The sequence below is a fragment of the Dasypus novemcinctus genome, chromosome X, assembly GCF_030445035.2.
Source record: "Dasypus novemcinctus isolate mDasNov1 chromosome X, mDasNov1.1.hap2, whole genome shotgun sequence".
Lineage (NCBI taxonomy): Eukaryota > Metazoa > Chordata > Mammalia > Cingulata > Dasypodidae > Dasypus > Dasypus novemcinctus.
Window position 1 is genome coordinate 128,882,154 of NC_080704.1, and position 26,751 is coordinate 128,908,904.

The following is a 26,751-nucleotide window of genomic DNA, read 5'->3' on the forward strand; positions in this document are numbered from 1 at the left end:
ATGTTGTATTTTATGGGGACTAAGATTGTTACCCTTCTCCCTATTGAGGCAGGTACAAAGAAGCTGAGCATCTTAGAGACTAGGGTAATGGAAAGCCCATGGGTTTTGAAGTCCACACAACTGGGTCATATTCCTAGCTCAACCCCTTACTACCTGAGTGAGTTTGCACAATTTATTTATTCTTTCTGAGTCCATTTTATCATCTGAAAATGGGGACAATTATACCTACTTCTGGGGATTATTAGGGTCCAGTGAGAGGATGTCTAAAATGCCTAGCAAAGTACCAGGTACACAGTAGGGAGAAACCCCACAGATGTTAATTCTTTTCCTTCCCAGCCCCACAGCTGAGGACTCACAGAGCACCCTGTCTCCCAGTTTTCTCTGTTATCTCTTATGTACATTAATAGTAGAGTGTAACTGCCAAAATAGTTAAAGTGTTCCTAGGAAGTGTCAAGAGAAGTGAATAATGGTTATCCTGGTCAACAGTTATTGAGCACTTACTGTGTGCCATATGCTAGATAAGCTCATTATATATTTATACATTCTCTCATGTCATGCTTAACAACAAACTAATGTGGGTAGAATCAGTTGAAAATCAGGGTCAAGTTCCTCCCTCCATTTATTGGTGGAGGTCGAGTAGAGAATGGAAGGGGAGTACAGTCCAATTAGACACTGATGTTCAAGTCCACTATTACCTGCAGAGGTCTGCCTCTCTGGGGCTTTGGAGAGGGGTACATGTTACTTGCTGATCTTTCAGGTTCAGGTTCCAACATGAAGATACTGTCGTGAGACAGAGCTTTGTTCCCCATGCTGCTCTTTGCCCTGCACAGGAAGGAAAGTTCATGTAAAAGCAGCACAAGGGCCATAGGAATGAAAGATATATGCATATCCATATTATGGACTACCATAAATACCTTGGAAGAATGGCAAGGATGCACAGGTACTGGCACAGAGAGTTCTCCATAAGATATTAAGTGAAAAATAAATAATAGTATGATCCCATTTAATATATATACATATGCAAGTAGTTTGCATTTCTAGGGGAAAAAGTCTGTATGGATATGTCCCAAATTGTTATGATGGTTACCTCTGAGGAGTGTCACTAGGGACATGGTGATATTTCATTTTCTACTTTATGCTCTTCTGTAAAAAAAGTTTTCTTTTTTTTATTGGAGAAGTTGTGAGCTTTCAAAACAATCATGCATAATGTGCAGAATTCCCATACATCACCACTCCACTAACACCTTACATTGTTGTGGAACATTTTTTACAGATTATGAAAGAACATGATCAGACTATTACCACTAACTGTGGTCCATAGCTTATATTTGGTATATTTTTTCTGAACACCTCCTATTATTAATACCATGTATTAATATTGTACTTTTTTATAGTTCATGAGAGAACACTCTCATATTTGTACTGTTAACCACAGTCCATCTTCTACCACATGGTTCACTGTGTTATACAGTCCCATGCCTTGTACATTTTATCCAAAGTGTACACTCTGTGGCTCTCACTTTCAACATGAGTTCTGCAGTCATCATCCCAGTAATCCTCTGAACGTTTTCCTTAGTCCAAAAAAATCCCATTCCCCCCTATTATTGACCCTTAGCATTGATATAGTACCTTCTTTGACATTGATGCAAGAGTATTACAATATTGCAGTTAACTATAGTCCATAAGTTATATTGTATCTTTCCCACACATCATTATATACTTACCACCTTGGAATAGTGATGAACTTTGCACTAGTTCATAGAAGAACATTCTTGTATTTGTATTACTAACTCCAATCCTCATCCACCTCAAGGTTCACTATGTTATTCAGTCCAGAGATTATTCTCTAGCTTTCTTTCAATTGACATTTATATCCCTAGACTACCCCTTTCAGCCACAATCCCATGTATAAACCAGCATATTAGTTATACTCACTATAATGTATTATCATCAACCCTACCAATTTCTGCACTTTTACAGACAGGCTAATTAAAAATTCAACATACATTAAGCATAATACCCCTTCTCAACCCTGATCCTATCTCCTAGTAACCTATAGTCTAGGTTTTAACTCCATGTGTTTATATTTCAGATTTAGTGAGACCATACAATATATGTCCTTTTGTGTCTGTCTTACTTCACTTAGCATAATGTTTTCAAGGTTCATTCATGTTTTCATATGTATCCAAAATTCATTTCTTCTTACTGCAGCATAATATTCCATCATATGTATATACCACTTTTTATTTATTCATTCATTGGTTGATGGACACCTAGGTTGTTTCTATCTTTTAGTTAATTGTGAATAAAGCCACTATGAATATCCATGTGCAAATGCCTGTTCACGTCACAGTTTTCAATTCTTCTGGATATATTCTTAGTAGAGGAATTGCTGGATCATATGGCAGTGCAATATTTAGCTTCCTGAGGAACTGCCAAACTGTCTTCCACAGAGGCTGCACCATTTTACAATCCTACCAACAGTGAAGGAGTGTTCCTATTTCTTCACATCCTCTCCAGCACATATTGTTTTCTGTTTTTTAAATAATGACCATTCTATGAGGTGTGAGATGGTATCTCATTATAGTATTGATATGCATTTCCCTGATATTGAACATATTTTTATGTGCCTTTTCACCATTTGTATTTCCTCTTTGGAGAAATATCTATTTAAGTCTTTTGCCCATTTTTTAATTGGATTGCTTTCTCTTTCATTGTTGAGTTGTATAATCTCTTTATATAGCTTGGAAATTAAACCCTTATAGGATATGAGGTTTCCCTATATTTTCTCCCATTGGGTGGGATGCCTTTTCACCTCCTGGACAAAGTACTTTGAATCACAGAAGTGTTTAAGTTTGAGGAGATACCATTCATTCATATTTTCTTTTGTTGCTCATGCTTTCAGTGTAAGGTTTAAGAAGCACCCACCTACCACTAGGTCTTGAAATGCTTCTGTAGCAGTTTTATATAATTGACGAATTCCAAAAAGAAATATTGGATAATGCTTGTAATCTGATCTGTACCTGGGCATGATTGAGTTATGATTAGGGCGTTGAGTCCCCACCCTTTGGTGGATGGGGACTCACAGATAAAAGGCATCACGAAGAACAGAGTTGAGGGCTTTAATGTTGGAGTTTTCATTTTGGAGTTTGATGCTGAAGACTTAAGCTGGAGCCCTGGGAAGTCAGCATGCAGAGGAAAGAGAAGCCAGTCCCAGGAAGGAAGGACCTTGAAGCCAGAGATCAGCAAGCCCCAGGAACACAGAAACCCAGGAAGCCTCAACCTTTGCAGCCATCGGCAGCCGTCTTGCCCCAGACAGACTTTGGTGAGGGAAGTAACTTATGCTTTATGGCCTGGTATCTGTAAGCTCCTACCCTAAATAAACACCCTTTAAAAAAACCAACCAATTTCTGGTACTTTGCATCAGCACCCCTTTGGCTGACTAATGCAGCTTCCCTACATTTTCTTCTAGGAATTTTATGGTTCTTGCTTTTATATTTAGGTCTTTGGTCCATTTTGAGTTAATTTTTGTATAAAGTGTGAGGTACGCGGTCCTCTTTCTTTCATTTGGCTATGGATATCCAGTCTCCCAGCACCACTTGTTGAATAGACTGCTCTGCCCCAGTTGTGTAGATTTGACAGTCTTGTCAAAAATCACTTGACCATAGATGTAAGGGTCTGTTTCTGAACCATCAGATCAGTTCCATTGATCTATATGTGTATCTTTATGCCAATATCATGCTGTTTTGTTTGTTTGTTGTTGTTCTTTTTACCACTGTAGCTAAGTAATATGTTTTAGGTCTTCTTTGATTTCTTTTAGCAATGCATTGTAGTTTTCTGAATACAAGTGCTTTATATCCTTGGTTAAGTTTATTCCTAAATATTTGATTCTTTTAGTTGCTATTGTAAATGGAATTTTTTTCTTAACTTCCTCCTCAGAGTGCTCATTACTAGTGTATAGAAACATTACAGATTTTGCATATTAATCTTATATTCTGTCACTCTGCTGACCTCATTTATTAGTTCTAGTAGCTTTGTTGTATATTTTGGGGGATTTTCTAGATATAGGATCATATCATCTATATATATTTAAAGTTTTACTTCTTCCTTTCCAATTTGGATACATTTTCTTTATTTTTCTTGCCTGATTGCTCTAGCTAGAACCTCTAGCACAATATTGAACAACAGTGGTGACAGTGGGCATCCTTGTCTCATTTCTGATCTCAACAGGAAAAATTTCAATATTTCACCATTTGGTAAAATACTAACTCTTGATTTTTCATAAATGTCCTTTATTGTGTTGAGAAAGTTTCCTTTGATTCCTATCTTTTGGAGGGTTTTCATCAAGAAAGGATGCTGAATTTTGTCAAATGCCTTTTCTCCTTCAATCAAGATGATCATGTGATTTTTTCTTCTTTGATTTATTAGGTTCTGATGTGTTGTATTCCCTTATCAATAAAGAAACAGCTTGAATAATATGATAAATGGACTAAACCTAATAGACATATACAGAAAAATGCACCCCAAAACAGCAGGATATACATGCCTTTCAAGTGCTCATAGGCCTTTCTCCAGGATAGACCATATGTTGGGTCACAAAGTGTATCTCAATAAATCCAGCAAGATTGAAATTAAACAAAGCACTTTCTCTGATCAAAATGGAATAAAGTTGGCAATCAACAAGAGTCAGGAAAAGGGAAATTTCATAAATATAGGGAGATTAAACAACACACTCTTAAATAATCAGTGGGTCAAAGAAGAAATTTTGAGAGAAATTAATAAATATCTTGAGATGAATGAAAATGAGAATACAACATATCAGAACCTATGGGATGCAGCAAAGGCAGTGTTTCCCTTAAAAAGGAAGAAAGAGATAAAATCAATGAACAAACCACAGCTGGAGGAATTAGAAAAAGAACAGTAAACTAATCCCAAGCAAGTAGAAAGAATGAAATAGCAAAGATCAGAGCAGAAATAAATAAAATTGAGAGCAAAAATCAATAGAGAGAATAATAAAACCAAAAGTTCGTTCTTTGAGATTAACAAAATTGACATACCCTTAGCCAGACTGACTAAGAAAAAAGAGAAGATGCAAATAAATGAAATAAAAATGAAAATGGGGATGTTACTACTGACCTCACAGATATAAAAGATCATAAGAGGATATTATGAACAACTGTACACCAAAAACTAGACAATGTAGATGAAATGGAAACATTTTTAGGAACGTACAAAGAAACCTCAACTGACCCTGGAAGTAATAGTAGACCTCAACAAACCAAGAACAATTAAAGAGACTGAAACAGTCATCAAACAACTCCCCAAAAAGAAAGGCCCAGGACGAGATGGTTTCACAGGTGAGTTTTGCCAAGTATTCAAACATTTAATATCATTCTTACTCAAGCTCTTCCAAAAACTCAAACAAGAAGGAATGCTTCCAAACTCATTCTATGAAACGAATATCACCCTAATACCAAAGTCAGATAAAGATATTATGAAGAAAGAAAATTACTGACCCATTTCCCTAATGAATGTAGATGCAAAAATCCTCAAGAAAGTACTTGCTAATTTAATTCAACGAGACATTAAAAGAATTATTCATCATGATCAAGTGGGCTTTATACCACACAAGGATGGTTCAACACAAGAAAATCAATCTGTGTAATATGCCACATTAATAAATCAAAGAAGAAAAATCACGTGATCCTATTGATTAATGCAGAAAGGCATTTGACAAAATGTAGTATTTTTTCTTGATAAAAACACTATAAAAGAAAGGAATTGAAAGAAACTTTCTCAACATGATAAAGGTAATATATGAAGAACCCACAGCTAACATTGTATGCAATGGTGAAAGTCTGGATTTGGCAATGGATATTTAGATAGGATATCAAAAGCAACTAAATAGAAAACAGATAAATTAAACTTCATCAAAACTAAAAACTCTTTGCTTCAAAGGACACTATCAAGAAAGTGAAAAGAAAAACAACATAATGGGAGAAAAGACTTGCAAATCATATGTCTGACAAGAGTCTTGTATCTAGACTATATAAAGAACTCTTACAACTAAATAATAAAACGACAACCCGGTTTAAAAATACGCAAAGAATCTGAATAAACATTTCTTCAAAGACAAACAAATGGCCAATAATCACACGAAAAGATGCTCAACTCATTAGTCATTAGGGAAATGTAAACCAAAACTATACTGAAATACTACTTCATATCCACTATAGCTAGAAACTTAGATGATAACAAGTTTTGGTGAGGATGTGGAGAAATTGGAATCCTCATCCACTGTTGGCTGGAATGTAAAATGGTGTGGTCGCTTTGGAAAACAGCCTGGCAGCTCTTCAAAAAGTTAAACCTAGAGTTGCCATTTGACCTAGTAATTCTGGTCTTAGGTTTGCATCCAAGAGAAAAGAAAACACATGTCCATGCAAAAACTTGGACACAGATGGTCACTGCAACAGTATTTATAATAGTCAAAAGGTGAAAAGTATTCAAGTATCCATCAATAGATGAATGGATAGACAAAATGTAGTAAATACATACAATGGAATACTATCCAGCCATAAAAAGGAATGGAGTTTTGATTTATGCTACAACATGAACCTTGAAAACATTATGCTAAGTGATATAAGCCTGTCACAAAAGCCCATATATTTTATAACTCCATTTGTGTGAAATGTCCTGAAAGGGCAGAATAGACAGAAAGTTATTAGTGACGGCCTACAGCTAGGTGAGGTGAGATGGGGAGTGCTTACCTACTGGGCACAAGGTTTCTTTCTTTTCTTTTTTTAAGATTTATTTATTTATCTCTCTCCTCTTCCCCCTGCCCCAGTTGTCTGTTATCTGTGTCTATTTGCTGCACGTTCTTCTTTGTCTGCTTCTGTTGTTGTCAGCGGCACGTGAATCTGTGTTTCTTTTTGTTGCGTCATCTTGTTGTGTCAGCTCTCCGTGTGTGCGGCACCACTCCTGGGCAGGCTGCACTTTCTTTCATGATGGGCGGCTCTTCTTACGGGGCACACTCCTTGAGCGTGGGGCTCCCCTATGCAGGGGACACCCCTGCGTGGCATGGCACTCCTTGCGCGTATCAGCACTGTGCCTGGGCCAGCTCCACACGGGTCAAGGAGGCCAGGGGTTTGAACCGCGGACCTCCCATGTGGAAGAAGGATGCCCTAACCACTGGGCCAAGTCTACTTCCCACGAGGTTTCTTTTTGAGGTGAATAAAATGTTCTAAAATTGATTGTTGTGATGGTTGCACAACTCTGAATATACTAAAAACCATTGAACTGTATAAATTAAATGGGTGAATTATGTGGTATGTGAATTATTCTCAATAAAGCTGCTTAAGAATGAATTTTTAAACTTTTGAAGAGTTTTGTGTTTTGCATTTGTGACAGAAATGATACATGCAGGTTGGCATTTAAGAAGAAATCTTTAAAAGGTGACTAGACTAGCGGCTCAGGCTCTGGAGATCTAGCTCTGGGAAAGTCATTGTGAACCTGTCTGGATGTGGGGCAAATATGTGCATATGGCTATATTTCACCATGATACATGCTGATGTTTAAAATGGTACCCAATCTAAGGTGGCTTGTGGGCCAGCAGGAGAGGAGAGAATGCAGATGCCTGCCACTGTATACTAAACTCCTTCTCAACTTTTCCTCATAAAACTCTGCTATCCAGGCAGCCCCAGTGGTCAGGGCAACAGGCTTATCTTTACTAAAGCAGCGTTCCAGCAGAAAATTAACATGACTCTCTAGATAAACATTTTCAGGGCATGTGTGATTGATAAAGCCTTGAGAGAGCAATGTTTCTAGACATTTCTCGCTATATACATATGTTTGTCACGTACACATACACTTTCATTCACTTCTTCTCTATGACCTGCTGGGTTGATTCAGGTTTGGAACCAGAGTAGCATTTGTGATTACTTTACCTCCCCTGCTTTGTGTGGAAAGATAGAGAGTTAATCTTGGACCAAAAGTAGACTTAGAAATATCTCTTATTTCCATGGCATTCATCAGTCAGAGGACAGCTGTCGAACTGGCTCTCTAGTACCAATCCCTCCCTGGTCAATGGATTACATTTGCATGAGCCATCATTGAACATGCTCATTGATCTGTTCCCTAGAGACATAAATAAAAAAATCCCAAACCCCCAAACCAAACCTTAGCCTTAAGGGCAATAAAGTACATTACAACTGTACCCACTAAGAAATCAAATGAAGGAATAATTTGTCCTTTCCATCAGACACAGCTTAATACAGTCTTGGAAATAGATACTGGTCATATTGTATAAGCCAGAGGAGGTCTGGCTGTCAGTTTGTTTATGATCAATTGCATTGATCAATGAAAACAGCTGATCTCCCTTCCTAACTCCTGAGTGACATTCTCCAGTGTTCCTCCTCTAGCACATTAAGCAAAAGACTGGGGTCAGGGGTAAGTTATGCCATTTTAATTAATTTATGCTGCTTGTCAAAAAGAAGAAATATCTGTCTTGGGTCCTTAGAAAACCACCCTTTCCATATATGAACTAGTTCATACACTTGTACACATATTCTCTCCCTTAGTATGTGCACATGTGCTCTTTAGCATGAAGGATGCAATAGATAGAGTAAGTAGACTTTTTTATAGGGGGAGGATCAAGTAACAAGAGGAAATGCAGAACTTTAGTGCAGATAGCCCTTGTCAATTTGTAGAGACAACTCAAAGCTTTCTGGTTTTTAGCAGAGTGTTAGTCTTAGTTTTGCCTAGAGCTTTAAGGCAATGGTCTACAATGGAGATTCGTAGGGTATGAAACAAGCCCTTCTGTCCAAAACCAACTCCCCCACTAGTGAGACCATCTAAAATTCTTAGCATTCAATACACTTATTATGGTCCTTCTTAAGGAGACATAAATTTTAACTATATCTTTATGGTACAGGAAGTATTGGGGGGTGGAGGCAGTGTAACATACTGTCACATTAACAGCAAGCAAACTCTTGAGGGAACGGGCAGCAGCACAGGTGAGCTCTGTGGGATTTCCAAATAAGTCTGGAGTTTAAGATCAGGAGATCAGACTGAAGTGGAATTCCATAAAGGAGGGATTTGATTAGTCCAGGGACAACTGGGGGTACTGGGTATCGAGATGAAAGGGCACAATAAGGGAATATGAAGATATAGAAACTGGTTCATCACAGATGTAAATTAAAATAAGATATGGTAGTGGTAGCTGAGAAAGTCTTCCCTATACCTTCTGTGACCAGTTACAAGATTTCTTCCAGTCTTGTGGGGTAAAGAGAGGAAAAGCATTGAGTTGTTTGCTTGTTTGTTTGTTGTTTAGAGCAACACAGTGATTTCATGCTTATGCCTCAGCCCAGCTAGAAATCTTCACAATTTGAAACTTGAATCACATGTTAAGAGATCTGGCACATAATTTGCCCAGTAATACAGCTCCAAAGTCTGGGGACCAGGCAAGTCAACCAGACAAAGTCTCCTGAATGGTGGAGGCCACCCTTAGTCTATGAACCAGAGGCTACTTGCACCAATGGTAGTCCACACATCTCAAGTTATTTTAACTGTGACATGGAAGGGTTTTCCTGATCTATCTGTTCCCTCTTACCCACTGCTCCTGGGATGTCCATTTACTATGGTCTAACCCACTGAGCTGTGACATGTGCAAGCCAGACAATGAGCACATATATGAGCACAGGGAAAAGGCCCCCATTGGCAGGGAGGTCAAATACCCTGTGACCACAGGCCCATTGGTGATTTGGCTGCCAAAGCGGGACCCTTTGCCCAGACCCGATCACCTCCACCCCATCTGATCTTACCTAGTTTCAATTTGTTGAACTTCTGGAACTGGTTTCAGAGAAGACGGGTCAATATTGCCGCTGGACAAGCTTAGTTTTAACTTCCTCCCTCCCTGGGCATCTTCAGGCTCTTTTTTCTTCTTCTTGCCAAAAAAGTTCTTGAAGACTTTAAATTTGAATTTCCTCTTTCCTGGAAGTGAGAAATGGAAGTGAAGCATAGTATGATGTTGGAAGGAGGGAAGACAGAAGAGGAGGCAGGGACTTTGTGACAGCAGTGAGGACTGTGATCCCAGGTGCCCTGCAGATCTTGCTCCTGCCCCCTGCCCCCCGCCTCCGGCCACAATGCTCACAGCTCGATTCATTTGGTTTATTTCCTTCTTAATAATTCAGCAACAAAGTGTCTTAGTTGCTGGTGAAAGCAGGAGCCTAGAGACACACCTTGTGGGGTTTGAGCAGCCTCTATTCAGACCCAACACACCAGCATTCACTCTCTGCTTAACATCAATTATTAACACACACTTCTTTTCAGGTCCTAGGAAGTTCATTCTTGTGCAGGAATTATTGAGCCAGTGCAAGCACTTTGCATCTCTCTGGCCCCATTCCAGTGGCTGGGGTCATCATAATCCAGAAGGGGAGCTAAGTTTCCAAATGTGAAAAACACTTCAGAACCCTTGGGAATCCAAGTGGGAGTTGATACCACCCAGCCTGCACGCTGAAAGGCTGCAACCAGGGAAGACTTCCTTGAGGAAGGAATTTATAAGCAAGGGAGAGGGTCGAGAATTGGCAAGAAGGGGCTGTCCAGACAAAGAAACTGTATGTGCAAAAGGCATGCCAAAGGATTTAAAAAGTTATATGTGTTTTGTGCATTGTGTGTGTTATTCAATTTCTGCCAGCTGGTTTGGATTATTTACAGGACTGCTGCCCTGTGCACATGCAGATAATTGAGAATTTGCTCTGTCTATAATAACTACCAGGACAGCAGTGAGGAATGTGAGCTTTAAATTCTCCTAAGGTTCTGTCTGTTCGGGCTTTCTTTAGTTTCCTAATGAGAATATACATTTTTGTCAGGTCTCAGTAGGAGAGGAGAAGAGAGAAGCGAGTTTGTGCTACTTTCTTCTGAGGGAAGGAATTAGCCCTTATTGCTTTCACATGCAATATTTACCAACTCAGTTGTCTCATTCCAATCCCCAATGGTCTGATCGCCATAAAGTCTCTTGTCAGCACAGCATGCTGCGCTGGTGGCGAAGGCCAGCCAAGGAGTTACCAATAGAGCTGCTCTGATGAAAGGCTTAGTACTTTAATGGAAAGCACTGCCTGAGAGTCAAGAAACTCTGGAATCCTGGGCCTGGATCTACTTCAATTAGTTCTGTGACCTTGGGTAAGTCACTTAACCTCTCTGGGACTCAGCAGGAAAATGAGTAGATCGTACCTGGTCATATTCTCCCAAAGTGTGTTCAGAGGGCTCATAAGATTAACTGCATACAAAAAGGATCTACATTCCAGTCCATCTGGGAAATGCTGGGTTGGACAAAGTTTGACATGTCTTTTCTAACAAAAACTTTTCTGAAATTTGAACATGCTTATATGTATGATGAAGCTCCAAGAAACTGGACAATATTGTCTCCTAAATACATGTGAGCAGAATATCTGGCAGAATAAACCTTGGAAGATGCTGAAGTAGAGTTTCTTTAATCTCTGAAATGCTATGACCTATTTATGTACTGATTACTCATGGGCCTGCCTATGAGAAAGCTTCCTAAACTTGAAGTCCAGCCTCCCACCTAGCACTACAATCCATGCTTTTCTCTTTTCTCTGCCTGAAAATTGACTGTTGGCACCACAGGCTTTGCATCTGAATGCTCACTAGTCTACTCATTCATGCATTCATCCATTCTACAAATATTTATAAGATCATACACTATGTTCTGGACGTCACAAAGAAACGAATGTCTTTATGCCTTTGCTATTACTCCCATCAAGTCTGTAGGCATGCCCTCTTAGCAACTAACACAATAGAAAGCATCAGTAAGTATTCTTCGAGGGATAACTGAGTCCAGAATATCAACACAGCTCATCATGTCCCCTGACTTTAGACCACTGCCAGAGTCATCCCTAAGTGTCCTATAATTTAAACACTGGCACTTATAAAAGTTGATATGAGTTGCAGAAAATGTAGGTAAAGAGCTTATCATAGGATCTGGCATGTAGTAAGTGCTCAATAAATATGAATTTTATTATGGAATCAATAAACACTTGTTTATTAGGACTAGATTCAATTCCATCTGTGTTCATTAGAAGCAGCCCCATGTCTATAAATCAACAGTGAAACCTAAAATATACATGATTAGAAACAGAAGCCAGCAATGTGTGTGTGAGGGGGGGAGTGGGGTGCGGGAATGAAAGAAGACTGAAGGATTATTTGTTTGCTAATCGCTGCTTAATCATCAGTTAATTTCAGTTTTGGATAACTTGGGAAATTTCTTATCTGTTAGAATGTGTCTACAGGGGATCACAGTCATCTCTAATTTGGCAATTCTATGTCGAGATAGAAAGAATAAAAGGCAAAAATTCAATAGGAAACATAATTTCCCCAAGTTCCCTTCTTTCATTTTTGTCAGAAAAAAAGTTAAACTAATTTTATGACAAGAAATGAAAACATTTAAGATGCTGTTTTGACCCCACACAACTACTGTGAGACTGTGAGGATTCAATGTGAAAGTTCTGGGGTATACGACACATAATAGGTTGACTCTAAAATACCTTGCTCTCTGGCCTTCTCTCTTAACCTCCTGCCACCCCCAAAATGATTTCTAAAAATCTATGAAATATTAAGTTTTTATGTAAAGTTCAGATTATTATCAGTTTTGTGCTGGAAAAAATTTAACACTGGCTCTCTGGGGAAACGGTTCTTATTTGTAGTATTTGCCTATTTCTGTGGTATAACCATGCCTACCATGGCTGGTTTAAAGCTATCAACATTATATTTGGGAAGACATGTGCACAATTCAGTGTGCGCTGGCTTCACACACCACTGAATAATTCCTGCACAATGGACAGTGTCCTCTCACAAACAGGAAGGCGCTTGCTTTATTTTAGCCTATCAAGGGCTTGCATTTTCCAAACAGAAGCAACAAAATGTATTAATTCTTGACAAGTGGATCTCTTTCTGGCCTTCTGAAAAGGGAACATCAGTGCTACCTTTTTAGAGTGTTTAGAAACAGTGATTATGCCCCTCTTGTGTGCCAAAATCCCAGAACGGAAGGGAGGAGGGAAAACCAAGAGGATTTGGAGTTACAACTCCTTCTCATAAACCAGCAAAATGGAAGAGAGGAGAGTCAGCAGTTGATATCTCTATTTATGACACAATCTATAAACAACAATAATAAAAACACTTCCAATAAACTCTTCAAGCTTTAAGACTGAACTTATCAAACATAATAATTGTATGAACAAACAAGATTATGCACTAACATCTTTATATTCCTAAATTAACAAAATGGCTAGTGACATTAAAACTGCAATAAGCACTAAAAATTAAGTATGCGTATATTCCAATTTCCCCACAATTTTTCATTCTTTGCTTAATAGAAACAACAACTTATTTTCCCACAAGGATCCAAGATAATTAAACACTGTGCATCTCTTTCTACTGTGGGCACTAGAAGGAAAGAATGTTTCCATTCTGGTTTTCAAAAGCTACTAAAAGCAAACTGTGTACTATGGACCATGGCTGGTGGTAATAGTCTGAGGATATTATCTCATAATCTGTAACAAATATTCCACCATGGTGTGGTGTGTTGTTGAAGGTGTGCTGTGCTAAATTCTTCACATGTGCATTGTTTTGTTAATTCACAACCTCTGTAATAAAAATATATTAAAAATAATAATTGGGTCTGTTGGAGGAAAAATACACTTGGGTCTGTTGGAGGAAAAATGCACCAAATGTAAGATATGGACTATAGTTAGTAGTAAGATTTTGATGAGGTTCTTGCATAGTTTGTAACAAATGTTTCACAACAATGCAAGATGTTGGTGGAGGGGTGACTTCAATAAAAAATATTTTTTAAAAGCTACTAAAAGCACAAAGGATAGATAGACCTAGACAGTAGGTATGGGTGAAAACCGACTTTTGCATCCAACAATGTTTATAGAGGTCACCTATACACTAGGTAACTTTTGCCCCCACAATATACAGCAGTTGTGGTGAGTGAACTGACAACTGAGGGCTGATAGCTCTTCGAACTTTTTCTATAACAAAGACATTGATTTCCCTGTCTGAGTCTGAGGACTGGGCATTCTTAAACAAGTAGCTTTCAACATGCTCATCCAGTAAGGGCCTGCAGTGTGTCACATGCCAGAAAACAGCCCACTGAAAGCAATTTTTCCCCCAGGGAAGAAAATATTGCTAAATGCAATAAAGAAAGCATTGTTTTTGGACTGTATGTTTTCTTATCCTCCATGCACACAGGCAGCCCATCTGGGTTGAACTTAATGACCTCTAAAAATGCCTCTCATAAAGATGACCTTGTTCTCTTGCATTGCTGCTCAGAAAGCAAACATTTCTAACTAGGCTTTTTCCCCTTCAACCTAACAGCAACCTTGTTCTCTGGCTAGCACTGACTAGTTCTAAAAATGTACCCAAATGTTTGGTTTTCTAAAAAATATCTTGAAAACAGAGAAAAGACATCTCCTTACCTCAACTATTCATCAAGACGCTCCACACTGCCACCTTATTTTTTAGATAACTGCTAGCACATATCCAGAAAAGTCAGTTGTTTGGTAATTGGGCCTGCATTGGTGAGGAATCCTTTCATTCTTATTCACTCATTCATTTATTAAATTTTTTTACTATTTTTTTATTAGAGAAGTTATAGGTTTACAGAAAAATCATACATAAAATACGGAGTTCCCATATACTACCCAATTTTTAACACCTTGCATTAGTGTGGTACATTTATTACAACTGATGAAAGAGCACTTTTATAATTGTACTATTAACTATATTCCATGGTTTACATTAGGAATCCCTGTTTGAACCTAAAATTTTCCCTTCTATGCACTTTCAAAGATATAACTTAGTGCTGTTAATTATGTTCATAATGTTGTGCCACCATCATCATCATCTATTACCAAAACTTTTCCATCAACCCGATAGAAACTCTGTACAATTAAAGCATTAACTATTTTTCAAATCATTATAAACTTTATTTTATAGAAATTTTAGATTACAGAAAAGTTACATCAAAAGTATAGGGGATTCCATATTACCCACACCCATCCACATACATATTTTCCCCTATTATTCACATCTTACATTAGCAAGGTACATTTGTTACAGTCAAGGAACCAAATTGAATCACTGTTACTAATCAAGATCTGTAGTTTATGGTTTATACTTTGTCCTGTACAGTTTTATAGGCTTTGACAAATGTATAATACAGAACAATTCCAATGCCCTAAAAATGTTCTGTGTTCTACCTATTCATCCCTCCCCCTCCCCTCAGAACCTCTGGTAACCACTATCTTTATAGCATTAACTATTTTTGAGTGCTTACTCACTTCTCTGCTAATATTAAATGATGGTGATACAGAGATAAAGAACACCCAAACCCTACCCTCAAGGATCCATGCACCAGGCTCAGCAGCCCCTACCCCAAATAGTCAGTGAAATCAGGCCTCCAGCAAGCCATGAAGAGGTTCCTCTTTCTAAATCCTTCCAGACAAAATCTTCTGTACCACATACAACTCAAGAAAACTCAGCACAACACTGAAGAACAACAATGAACTGATAAATTAATTCCTGTCTTTAAACATAATGTCTCATTTTATGTCTTATGCCTCCATTTTTATGGCCATAAATGTTTAGTGACTTTTGCTTTCTTTGTTATTATTCTATTCGCAGTCACCTATCACTCTTAGGTAGGGCCACAATTTTGGGAATGGATACTTATCTGAGTAAGTTTTGCAGAAAGAGAATTTTTGCAAATTGAACCCTATTTAACAGAAGCCTGTGGTGAAGTCTTTTGTTTCTATTCTCCCCTTTCCTTCTCAAATTATAAATTTATCTCTTGGTAAAATCTGGATTTCTAAGAGAGGATTGTGGGAAGATGGCAGTGTAGGAAACTTGAGGAATCAGTCCCTCCAAGAATCAGTCGCTCCACCAAAACAACAATTGAACTGGCAGGAACTATTTTGAAACTCTGGAGTCTATTTGAATACTGGACAGCATCCAGAGAGGAACAAGAGGAAGAAACTGGTAAATTGCGGTAAATGCTGATGCTTTTCACACTTCCTGCAGTGGCTACCATCCCCCATTCCTCAGCCTTGTGGATAGCAGAAGGAATTTCTACTTGGGCTCCTGGTACAGCTTGCTGGTGCCAGAGTAGGACATAAAGACCTCATCCTTCGTTGTCCTGGGTGATGCTGCAGGGACAGTTACCGAACATTGTATGTCCTCCCATGGCCCACTGGGTGGACTGTGGGAGAGTGTGGGCTATGGTGTGTATCATTGACCATGAGGTGCAGCGGTGCTTAGAGATGCGTTCCCCAAATGCAATGAATGCCTCATGATGATGGAGGAGATTGTTGTTATGGGGGGAGGAGTGGGGTGAGGGGGGTGGGAGGTATATGGGGACCTCATATATTTTTTTAAGGATTTATTTATTTATTTATTTCTCTCCCCTTCCCCCCCCACCCCAGTTGTCTGTTCTCTGTGTCTATTTGCTGCGTCTTCTTTGTCCGCTTCTGTTGTCAGCAGCTTGGGAATCTGTGTTTCTTTTGGTTGAGTCATCTTGTGGCAGCTCTCCGTGTGTGCGGCACCATTCCTGGGCAGGCTGCACTTTCTTTGTGCTGGGCGGCTCTCCTTACGAGGTGCATTCCTTGCATGTGGGGCTCCTCTACGTGGGGACACCGCTCGTGGCATGGCACTCCTTGCGAGCGCATCAGCACTGCACATGGGCCAGCTCCACACGGGTCAGGGAGACCCGGGGTTTGAACTGCAGACCTCCCATGTGGTACACGGACGCCCTAACCACCACTGGGCCAAGTCCGCCGCCAAGACCTCATATTTTTTTAATGTAATATTAAAAAAATAAAGAAAGACAAAAAAAAAAAAAAAAAAAAAAAAGACCGCATCCTTCAAACTCCAGGGTAGTGTGGTCTAACGACTGATCATTGATTTTTTTTTTTTAGGAGGTACTGGAGATTGAACCTAGGACATAGGAAGCAGGTGCTCAACCACTGAGCTACATCCATTCCCCAATGAGGGTTGTTTTTTTCATTTATTTGTTTGTTTTTAGGAGGTGCTGGGGATTGAACCCAGGACATGGGAAGCAGGCATTCAACCACTTAAGCTACATCCACTCCCCTAATCACTGCTTTTGATCAGCAACTTCAGATCTCTGTGGGTGGCTGTGAGGGTGGGAATTTTTCCAACCCATCTCAGGCAATGATGGCAGAAGAATCTTAAAGACAGTAATCTTCCAAAAAATTATGGAAAACAGTTAAAGGGCTGCATTAACTGGGCAAGTGCTGAATCAAGAAAACATAGCCTCAAAAGCCACAGAAATAGTACCTGGCATCCTTAGTGGCCCCTCCCCAACCACTCTACAACAAAGGGTGGGGCAAGCTTGTGCTCTCATTTGTGCAGCCTTGTTCCACAAGGAGCAGAGTAGCTCCTGTGTGCATACTGGGGTGCATGTATGTCATTACCAATCTATTGGGTGGAAGTCTGTGGGACTGAACAAGGGAACTTATCTCCAGCTAGCCTCCCATAGTTTGTCCTGAGGGCAGGTGGGTGGCTGGCAGAAGTAGGGACAGTGTGAGAAACAATAAAGTCGAAGCAGCCTGGAGCAAAGGACTACCTGCATTAAGTTATACAAGAGAGCACTCAGGAGGGAAGGAAAGTCTACTTCAAAGGGAGAAGAGGGGGCTTACATTTGAACTCCTATAAACTGTAAATGGGGAATTCCTAAGGCCCCTAGCAAGCACAAGCACAAGCCCAAGAAAAGCAGGCTCCATAGTTCCGTGGCAGGCTCAGTTAAGACAGGGAGAGCCTGGCACTTTGCATTTGCCTTAGGCAGATGTTCTTGATAGGATGGCTAAACTCTGTAGGAGACCACCAGCTAAAGCAGAATCAATTTGCAAAAAAGTGAATGGTGCTTTTCACATTGGTTTGTTTGTTTTGATTAGCTCCTGCCATTCAAGAAAAAATCTCTGTTATATCAGTAGATGGATAGAAATTTAGGGAACAGACAGCTCAGAATTAATCAGATTAACCAGAATTAACACTTCAAAACATTAAATTGTACAGTGTGCAACAAAAGAATACAAGACAAAGAAAGAAACAGGAAATGATGGAATATTGAAAAGATAAGATAAAAACCCAGAAACCATCAATGAAGATGACCAGAATTTGGATGTACTGGACAAAGAATTTTTAAAAAATCATCTTCAGTATGCTCAAGGAGATAAAGGAAAACACCGAGAAAGAACTAAAGATGTTGGTAATACAATGAACAAACAATATGGGAATTTCTTTGAGATTCTCAATAGGAACCAAACAGAGATACCTGGAGTTGAGTAACACAATAAGTGAAATTAAAAATTCCTTAGACACAACTGCGGATTGGAGGTGACAGAAAAAAGAATCAGTGATCTCAAAGAAAGACAACTGAAATGATTCCGTCTAAGCAATAGAAAGAATAATAGAATAGAATAAAATAATAAATAATAATAAAATAATAGAAAATAGAATAAAAAAGAATTATAGAGTCTAAGAGACGTGTAGGACAGCATCGAGCATACCAATATATGCATTATGGGAGTCCCAGAAGGAGAAGAAAGTCAGACAGGGGCAGAAGGGCTATTCAAATAAATTTCCAAAATTTAATGAAAGACATGACTATGTACATTAATTGATCAAAGGAAAACCCCATATGATCTTCTCAGTTGATCCAGAAAAGGCATTTGACAAAAATCCAGCACCTTTTCTCCGTTAAAAACACTTAGAAAACTAGGCATAGAAGGAAACTTTCTCAACGTGAAAAAGGTCATATATGAGAAACCCACAGCTAACATCATATACAATGGTGTAAGACTTCCTCTCTAAGATCAAGGACAAGACAAGGGTGCCCACCATCACCACTGTTATTCAACATTGTATTGGAAGTTCTAACTAGAGTAATTAGGCAAGAAAAGGAAATAAAAGGCATCCAAATTATAAAGGAAGTAGTAAAACTTTCCCTATTTGCAGATGGCATGATTCCATATGCAGAAAATTCTGAAAAATGAATTTAGCAAAGTTATGGGGTATGAATCAACATCCCAAAGTCAGTAGTTTCTGTACATTTATAATGAACAATCTGAAGATGAAATTTTAAAAAAACTCCATTTACAATAGCAACTAAAAGAATAAAATATCCGGGAATAAATCTAACCAAGGATATAAAGGACTGACAATGTGATAGCCAGGTCCTGAGCCTCAACAGACTCCAGCACCTACAATCTGATCTATTGGACTTACCACACTCAGCTAAGATGGAGTTGAAGAAGGACAACCACCACACCATGGAGCCTAGAGTGATTACAACTGAAAATGGGAGGATTGCATCCAGCATCCATGGGGAATCTGAGCCTCCTCTTGACATAGAGGTGCAATGGACACAACCAATCCAATGTCCACAGAGAAGAGGTGGCATTGGATTGGGAAAAGTGGACATGGTGGACGATGGGTATGGGGAAAAGCAGGAAGAGATGAGAGGTGGAGGCGTCTTTGGGACATGGAGCTGCCCTGGATGGGGCTTCAGAGGTAATCACCGGACATTGTAAATCCTCACAGGGCCCACTGGATGGAATGGAGGAGAGTATGGGCCATGATGTGGACCATTGTCTATGAGGTGCAGAGGTGCCCAAAGATGTACTTACCAAATCCAATGGATGTGTCATGATGATGGGAACGAGTGTTGTTGGGGGGGGGGGGGAGAGGGGGGGGTGGGGGGGGGTGGGGTTGAATGGGACCTCACATATATATTTTTAATGTAATATTATTACAAAGTCAATAAAAATAAATAAATAAAGGACTTTTACACAGAAAATTATAAAACATGGCTAAGAGAAATCAAAGACCTGAGTAAATGGAAGGACATTATCTGTTTGTGGATTGGAAGACTAACTATCATTAAGATATCAATTCTACCCAAAGCAATTTACAAATTCAACACATTTCCAATCCAAATTTCAACATCTTACCTTGTGAAAATGTAAAAGTCAATCATCCAACTTTATGGAAGTTAGGTAAGAGGCCCCAAATAGCCAAAGCTATCTCAAAAAAGAAGAATATATAAAGTTGGAGGACTCAAACTTCCCAATCTTAAACCTATTACAAAGCCACATTAGTCAAAGTAGCATGGTATGGGTGCAAAGACAGACGTAACCCAATGGTATCGAATTGAGAGTTTAGAAATCATCCCTCAAATTTATGCCCAACTGACTTGACAAGAGTGCCAAGTCCACTCAATGGAGAAAGAACAGTCTCTACAACAAATGGTGCTGGGAAAACTGAATATCCACATGCCAAAGATTAACTCAAAATGGATCAAAGACCTAAGTATAAGGACCAGAACTATGAAACTTCCAGAAGAAAACATAAGGAAGTATCTTCAGGATCTGGTGTTAGGCAATAATTTCTTAGACCAGATTTTACACCCAAAGCACAAACAACAAAAGAAAAAATAGATAAAAGAGACCTCGTAAAAATAAGAATTTCTGTGCTTCGGAGGACTTTATCATGAAAGTAAAACAACAACCTACACAATGGGAGAAAATATTTGGAAACCACATATCTGATAAAGGTTTAATATCCAGACTATATGAAGAAATCCTACAACTCAGCAACAAAAAGACAAACAAGCCAATTTAAAAATAGGCAAAAGGCGACTAGACATTTTGCCAAAGAAGATATGTAAATGGCCAAGAAGTTCATGAAAATATGATAAAAAACACTAGCCATTAGGGAAATGCAAATCAAAACTGCAATGAGGTGCCATTACGCACCCACTAGAATGCCTACTATTTCAAAAAAATTACAAGTTCTAGAGAGAATGTGGAGAAATAGGAGCACACATTCATTGTTGGCAGGAATGTAAAATGGTACAGCTGCTGTGGAAATCAGTTTGGCAGTTCCTAAGAAAGTTAAATGTAGAATAACTATATGACCTGGCAATCCTACTTCTAGTTATGTACCCGAAATAATTGAAAATAGGGACTTGAACAGATATTTGAACACCAATATTCAAAACAGCATTATTCACAATTGCCAAATAATGGAAGAAAGTCAAATGTTCATCAACCAATAAATGGACTAAGAAAATGTGGTATATACATGATGTGGGCTATGGGTGGGAGGCTGTTCGTCTCTTCGTAGATAACCTAAGCTCTCTGTGTCCTGACTTGTGGGTGTGGGACAGTAAGAGGCTGCAGTCCTGCCCTTGGTGACCATGGCAACGACTCCAGTTCCAGGAGGCAATTTAGCAATGCAAACTCTATACACTTTAAATATTCAGGGAAAATGCAAACCAAATGTGCTAAAAGCTTATCTAGAATGTATGAAGTCCAAGCTAAAAGCTTACCTAGGATGTGGAAGATATATGCTAATTTAACCCTATTGAGCACTGAAACAAAGAACCATTTGGCCCTTCCTCTGTATAAAAGGAACTCAAAAATCTTGTTCAGGGCTTGGGTTTGAAACAGAAGGCTCCCAAGTCTGGCCTGCCATCAATAAATCATTTTTCCCTTCTCAAAATCATTCCTGAGTCCTGGCCTTTCTATACCCAAATAATTGAACTCTCTTGACTTCTACAACATACACACAATGGAATGTTATTCAGCTGTAAAAAGGAATGAAGTTCTGATACATGTGACCACATGGATGAACTTTGAAGGCATCATTTTGCATGGAATAAGCCAGACGCAAAAGGAGAAATGTAAGAACTCACAGGTGTGAAATAATTAGAATAAGAAAATTGGGAAGGAGTGGTGTTAGGAAATAAGGAGTTAATGCTTAAAATGTACAGTGTTTCTATTTGGGCAAATGTTTTGGTAATGGATGGTAGTGATGGTAGCACAACATTGTGATGTACAGAATTATATATTGGAATGTGCTTAAAAGGGGAATAGCTAGTTAAAAATGAACCAGGCTTAGGATAAAAATTCCTTTTCTCTCTGTCTTCTTTCCATTTTCTTTCATTGGCTCTACACTTATGTCTCAAATATCTAACCAAACAAGTATTTTTCTTGAGAGAATTTTCAATTTATAAATGTCTGTTCAAATGCTTTTCTTCCTTATTTTCTGGCAAATACCATCTGTCAACTGGTATTTTACGTGAATGGAATAACAGAAGGCTTGTGCTCTTCAGAAAGCATTAGAAGTTAATTCTTTCCACTATGATCCATATTTGGTTGCTTAAGGAGAAAAAATCCTTTTCAGCATGAGTAAGAAAAAATAAACCTTAACTAAAAAAGGGGGGGGGATTTTAGGTTGTATATATGTTACTAAAATAAAAATTCAAAATAGCCAACACAACAGTGATCTGTAATATAAACCATGGACTCTAGATAATAGTACAATTATAAAAATGTTCTTTCATCAATTGTAACAGATGTACCACACTAATGCATGGTCTTAATATTAGGGTTGATATATGGGAACTCTGAATTTTATGCATGATTTTTCTGTAAAACTATAACTTCTCTAATAATTTTTAAAATTATATAGAAAATTACAAACAAAAATTTATGGAAAACTGTAGCAACACAATAAAGATAGGACCACTAGGGGGAAAATTCTGGATTTCTATCTGTAGGAAAACGTCAGTTGATTCTCCCAGTTTATGGTCTGGTCTGATATTTTTTGCTGATTAAGAAGAAATACCTCTCCTACCTCAGTAAGTAAAATCTATTAACCATCCCTAAAGAATATTGCAGGGCCTCAAACAACTCTTTTGATTATCAGAGTTGGAGATGAAAAAGAAAAGGTTAGAAAACTGAAAACTATATGTGGACTAAGTCTAGTGTTTTTAGAAATTTGATAAGCACTTGTTTTCTTCTACTTGGTTCCTTTTCCTAGGGACTAAGCACAGCAAACAAATCTAGTTCTAGTTATCTAGATTTTACTGAGTTACTTACCCTCGTCACTGGCCTCCATAACTTCCAGACTGCCAGAAGCTTCACTTACCGATTCAGTCATAGAGAATCACTAAAATAAAGAACAAGTAAAAAATCAAAGGATCACCATTTGTTGTCCAGGGCATAAAACTCTCATTTCATTCCATCCCTTATGACCCAGTTAGAGTGTGAAACTATTCAAGAAAAGATATACAAAGGAAATTGTCATTAGGGAGAATTATCCTTCCTTTAAATAAAGACAATGAGTACATTTACGTGAAATGTCCAAAATAGGCAAACATACAGAAAAAGAAAGAAGAGAACTAGTTGCTCTGGGATGGAGGGGATAGGAGGTTTGGGGGAGTAATGCTAAAGGTGCAGGGTTTCTTTTTGTGGTGATGTAAGTGTTCTAAAATCTATTGTGGTAATGGTTGCACAACTCTGTAAATATACTAAAAACCATTGAATTGTATACTTTAAATGTGTTAATTGTATGGTATGTGAATTATACCTCATAAAGCTGTTACCAAAAAAATAGACAAATGCAAAAAAACTATTATTTGCTCTGTATTGGAGCTCATTAATTTTGGAGGCCTGTTGCTATTCATGGGTGTTCCCAGGGAGACAAAATTGTCTTAATCAACATCCAGATCAATAAAGATAAAGATAGAGATATTTGACTACTTAAAGATTTAAAACTTGTGGCCAAAAAAAGTAAACAAAGGAATGATAGACTAGGAAACAATACTTGCAGCACACATGACAAACATGTTAATTTGTCAAGAGCTCATATAAATCAATAAAGACAAACATGAGCACACATAATCAATTGAGAATCAACTGTAAGTTTTCTACTTAATCTAGTAGCCTTCTAGCAAAAGGTAGGGATGGCAGGTTTAGAGAAAAATATCAGTTGATAATCAAGCCTTTATAAATCAATGCTGAGATTCTTTATGGGAATTTGTGTGTGTGTGTATATGGGGGAGAAATGTTTGTTAGACACCGTGGCCCAGAGAAAGGGTACTATATTCATATAAGTCAGGAGGGCTGTGGAGAGGCAAGCAGAGACTTCACCCTCTATGACAACTCCCCTTTGGGTCTTTTTTTTTAAAAAAAGGTTTATTTATTTATTTATTTCTCTTCCCTCCCCACCCCTACCCCGGTTGTCTGTTCTCTCTGTCTATTTGCTGTATCTTCTTTGCCCGCTTCTGCTGTCAGCAGCGTGGGAATCTGTGTTTCTTCTTGTTGCGTCATCTTGCTATGTCAGCTCTGCATGTGTGTGGCGGCATTCCTGGGCAGGCTGCACTTTCTTTCACGCTGGGCGGCTCTCCTTAAGGGGCGCACTCCTTGCGCGTGGGGCTCCCCTACGCGGGGGACACCCCTGCGTGGCATGGCACTCCTTGTGCGCATCAGCATTGTGCATGGGCCAGCTCCACACGGGTCAAGGAGAACCGGGGTTTGAACCGTGGACCTCCCATGTGGTAGGCGGACGCCCTAACCACTGGGCCAAGTCCACCGCCCCCACTTTGGGTCTTGATATGCTTCAATATTTGTACATCAATTGTAACAAATGTACTGTCCACATGTAAAATGTTATTAATAAGGGAGAGCAGAAAAGGGGGAGGGCATCGAGTATATGGGAGTCACCTGTATTTTCTATGTGACTTTTCTATATCCTAAAGCTTCTTTGAAGATAAAATGAAAAAAAAGTAAGACGGTAGGGGACTATATGGAAGAAAATGTTACAGTATATACAACAGATCTTACAGTGATTAAAGATACCATGTCTAAATATTTTTTATTTTAAATTGCTTTAATTTTTTGTATTTTATTGGTTATATTTTAAATTATTATTTCATTTTCTTATTAATTTTATTTGGTTGTTTTGCTGGCTTCATTTTTGGAGAGGTTTTGGATCACAGAAGTGTCACAGTAGTGGTAGGGGATGATCATTAGTGCAGGGTGTGAGTGATGTGGGGATAAACGGGAAGGGGTTTACCTGGGCATGCCCCTAAGACATATGAACATATTCAAGTGTTCATGGGACATTGTCTTGGTGGGTGGAGACCCACACAATAACCAAAAGAATATTGAATTCCCATCCAGGGGAGTTCTGCTACATTCTCTAAAAGGACAGCAAGAATCCCCTGAGTGGAAAGGGCAATGTCCTGTGAAGGAACACAGACCATTATGTCAGACCCTCAATTTTAAAAAATCATTATAAAATTATCTCTTTTAAAAAGATACATGATCACACAAAATATTACAACAAAAAATATAAGAGGTTTCTATCTAACCCACTCCCCACATCCCCCATTCCTCCCACATGTACAACTTCTTTCATTAGTGTGGTAGATTCATTGCATTTGATGAATACATTTTGGAGCACTGCTACACAGCATGGATTACAGTTTATGTTGTAGTTTACAGTCTTTCCCAGTCCATTCAGTGGATTATGGCAGGATATATAATGTCCTGCATCTGTCCCTGTAATATCATTCAGGACAACTCCAAGTCCCGAAAATGCCCTCATATCACACCTTTTTTTTCCCTCTCCCTGCCTTCAGCACCTCCCATGTCCACTGTCTCCACCTCAATGATATAATTTCTTCCATTGCTAGAGTCACGATAATTCTATAGTAGAATACCAGTAAGTCCACTGTAATCCATATTTTATTCCTCCATCCTGAGGACCCTGGAATGGAGAAGCCCACTCCACCTCTAGATTGAGAGAGGGCTTAGATCCCACATGGCTAATGGATGGGATTCTCCTGCTTGCAGTTGTAGATTCTCTTGGTTCCTTGGTGTGGTAGTTGACCACCCTTACCTCCTTGTTAGCTGACCTGGGTAAGTCCATTGAACTGGAGAGTAGGTGTTGCAACTCTGCTGAGGCTCAGGGCCCAGCTGGCACATGAACAGACCAGAGATTCAAGTCTCCTGGGCATATACCAACCCCAGTGCCAACCACAGGTTCAGTAAAAGTGACAGAAGAGGCATGTGTAGAGAAGTCATATCTGAGTCCAACTTCATCACACTCAGGAGCACAAATTCCAAAGTAGGGCCTACTGGCCCACTGGTCCACTGAACTCCAGAGCTAACTCCATGACTGTAGGACCTGGGTGTCTCCGAAGCCCTTAGGAGCACCACTACCTGGGGTTTTATCTACTTTGGCTGTCTCTGAGTTCCTGCTGAGACATGTGTAAGTGTGATTCCTCTGATGACCTCCCAACTCATTTTGAAGTCTCTTAGCCATATAAACTCATTTGTCTTTACCATTTCCCCCTTTTATTCAAGGTCTTTTTCTAATTGCATCACCAGCTGGTGCTATCCCTCAGCGACAGGGAGGTTCATCCCTGGGAGTCATGTCCCATGCTGGGGGGAAGGTAATGCATTATATGCTGAATTTGGCTTAGAATGTGGTCACATTTGAGCATCATGGAGGAGGTAACTCTTAGGCACCCCACAGCTCTAGGCCAGTTGAAATTTCAAGCACATATGCTCGTAAGCATAGTCATCAGTATTAAGGGCCCATCATTAGACCATCCTTCTTCACTGGTCTTTGCCCTTCCAATTGGGGCATTGTTGCTGTTCCACTGGGAACAGGAAGTAGCTCTTAGGCAGTATATAATACGAAGCTAAGTTTCAGTTTCACAAGAAAAGTTTCATAAATACAATCATCCCAGTGTAGGCTATGACTCCCAGGAATGAGCCTCCCTGGCACTGAGGGATTAATGCCAAGAGCAACTAATGACGCATTTGGAAAAAGACCCAGACCTAAAGGGGGAAATATTAA

General features: G+C 39.0%; 1 protein-coding gene across 1 annotated transcript in view; it reads right to left on the reverse strand.

Moving 5' to 3' along the window:
- Window positions 1–26,751, reverse strand: part of KIAA1210 (KIAA1210 ortholog) — a 95,251-nt gene that overhangs the window by 45,670 nt on the left and 22,830 nt on the right. The window contains exons 2-4 of the mRNA XM_058290971.2: window positions 22,980–23,049; window positions 9,819–9,987; window positions 696–822 (exon numbers count right to left, since the gene is read on the reverse strand). Of these exons, the coding sequence (XP_058146954.1) occupies window positions 696–822; window positions 9,819–9,987; window positions 22,980–23,040 (357 nt within the window). The 5' untranslated portion in view covers window positions 23,041–23,049. The remainder of the gene's footprint in view (window positions 1–695; window positions 823–9,818; window positions 9,988–22,979; window positions 23,050–26,751) is intronic.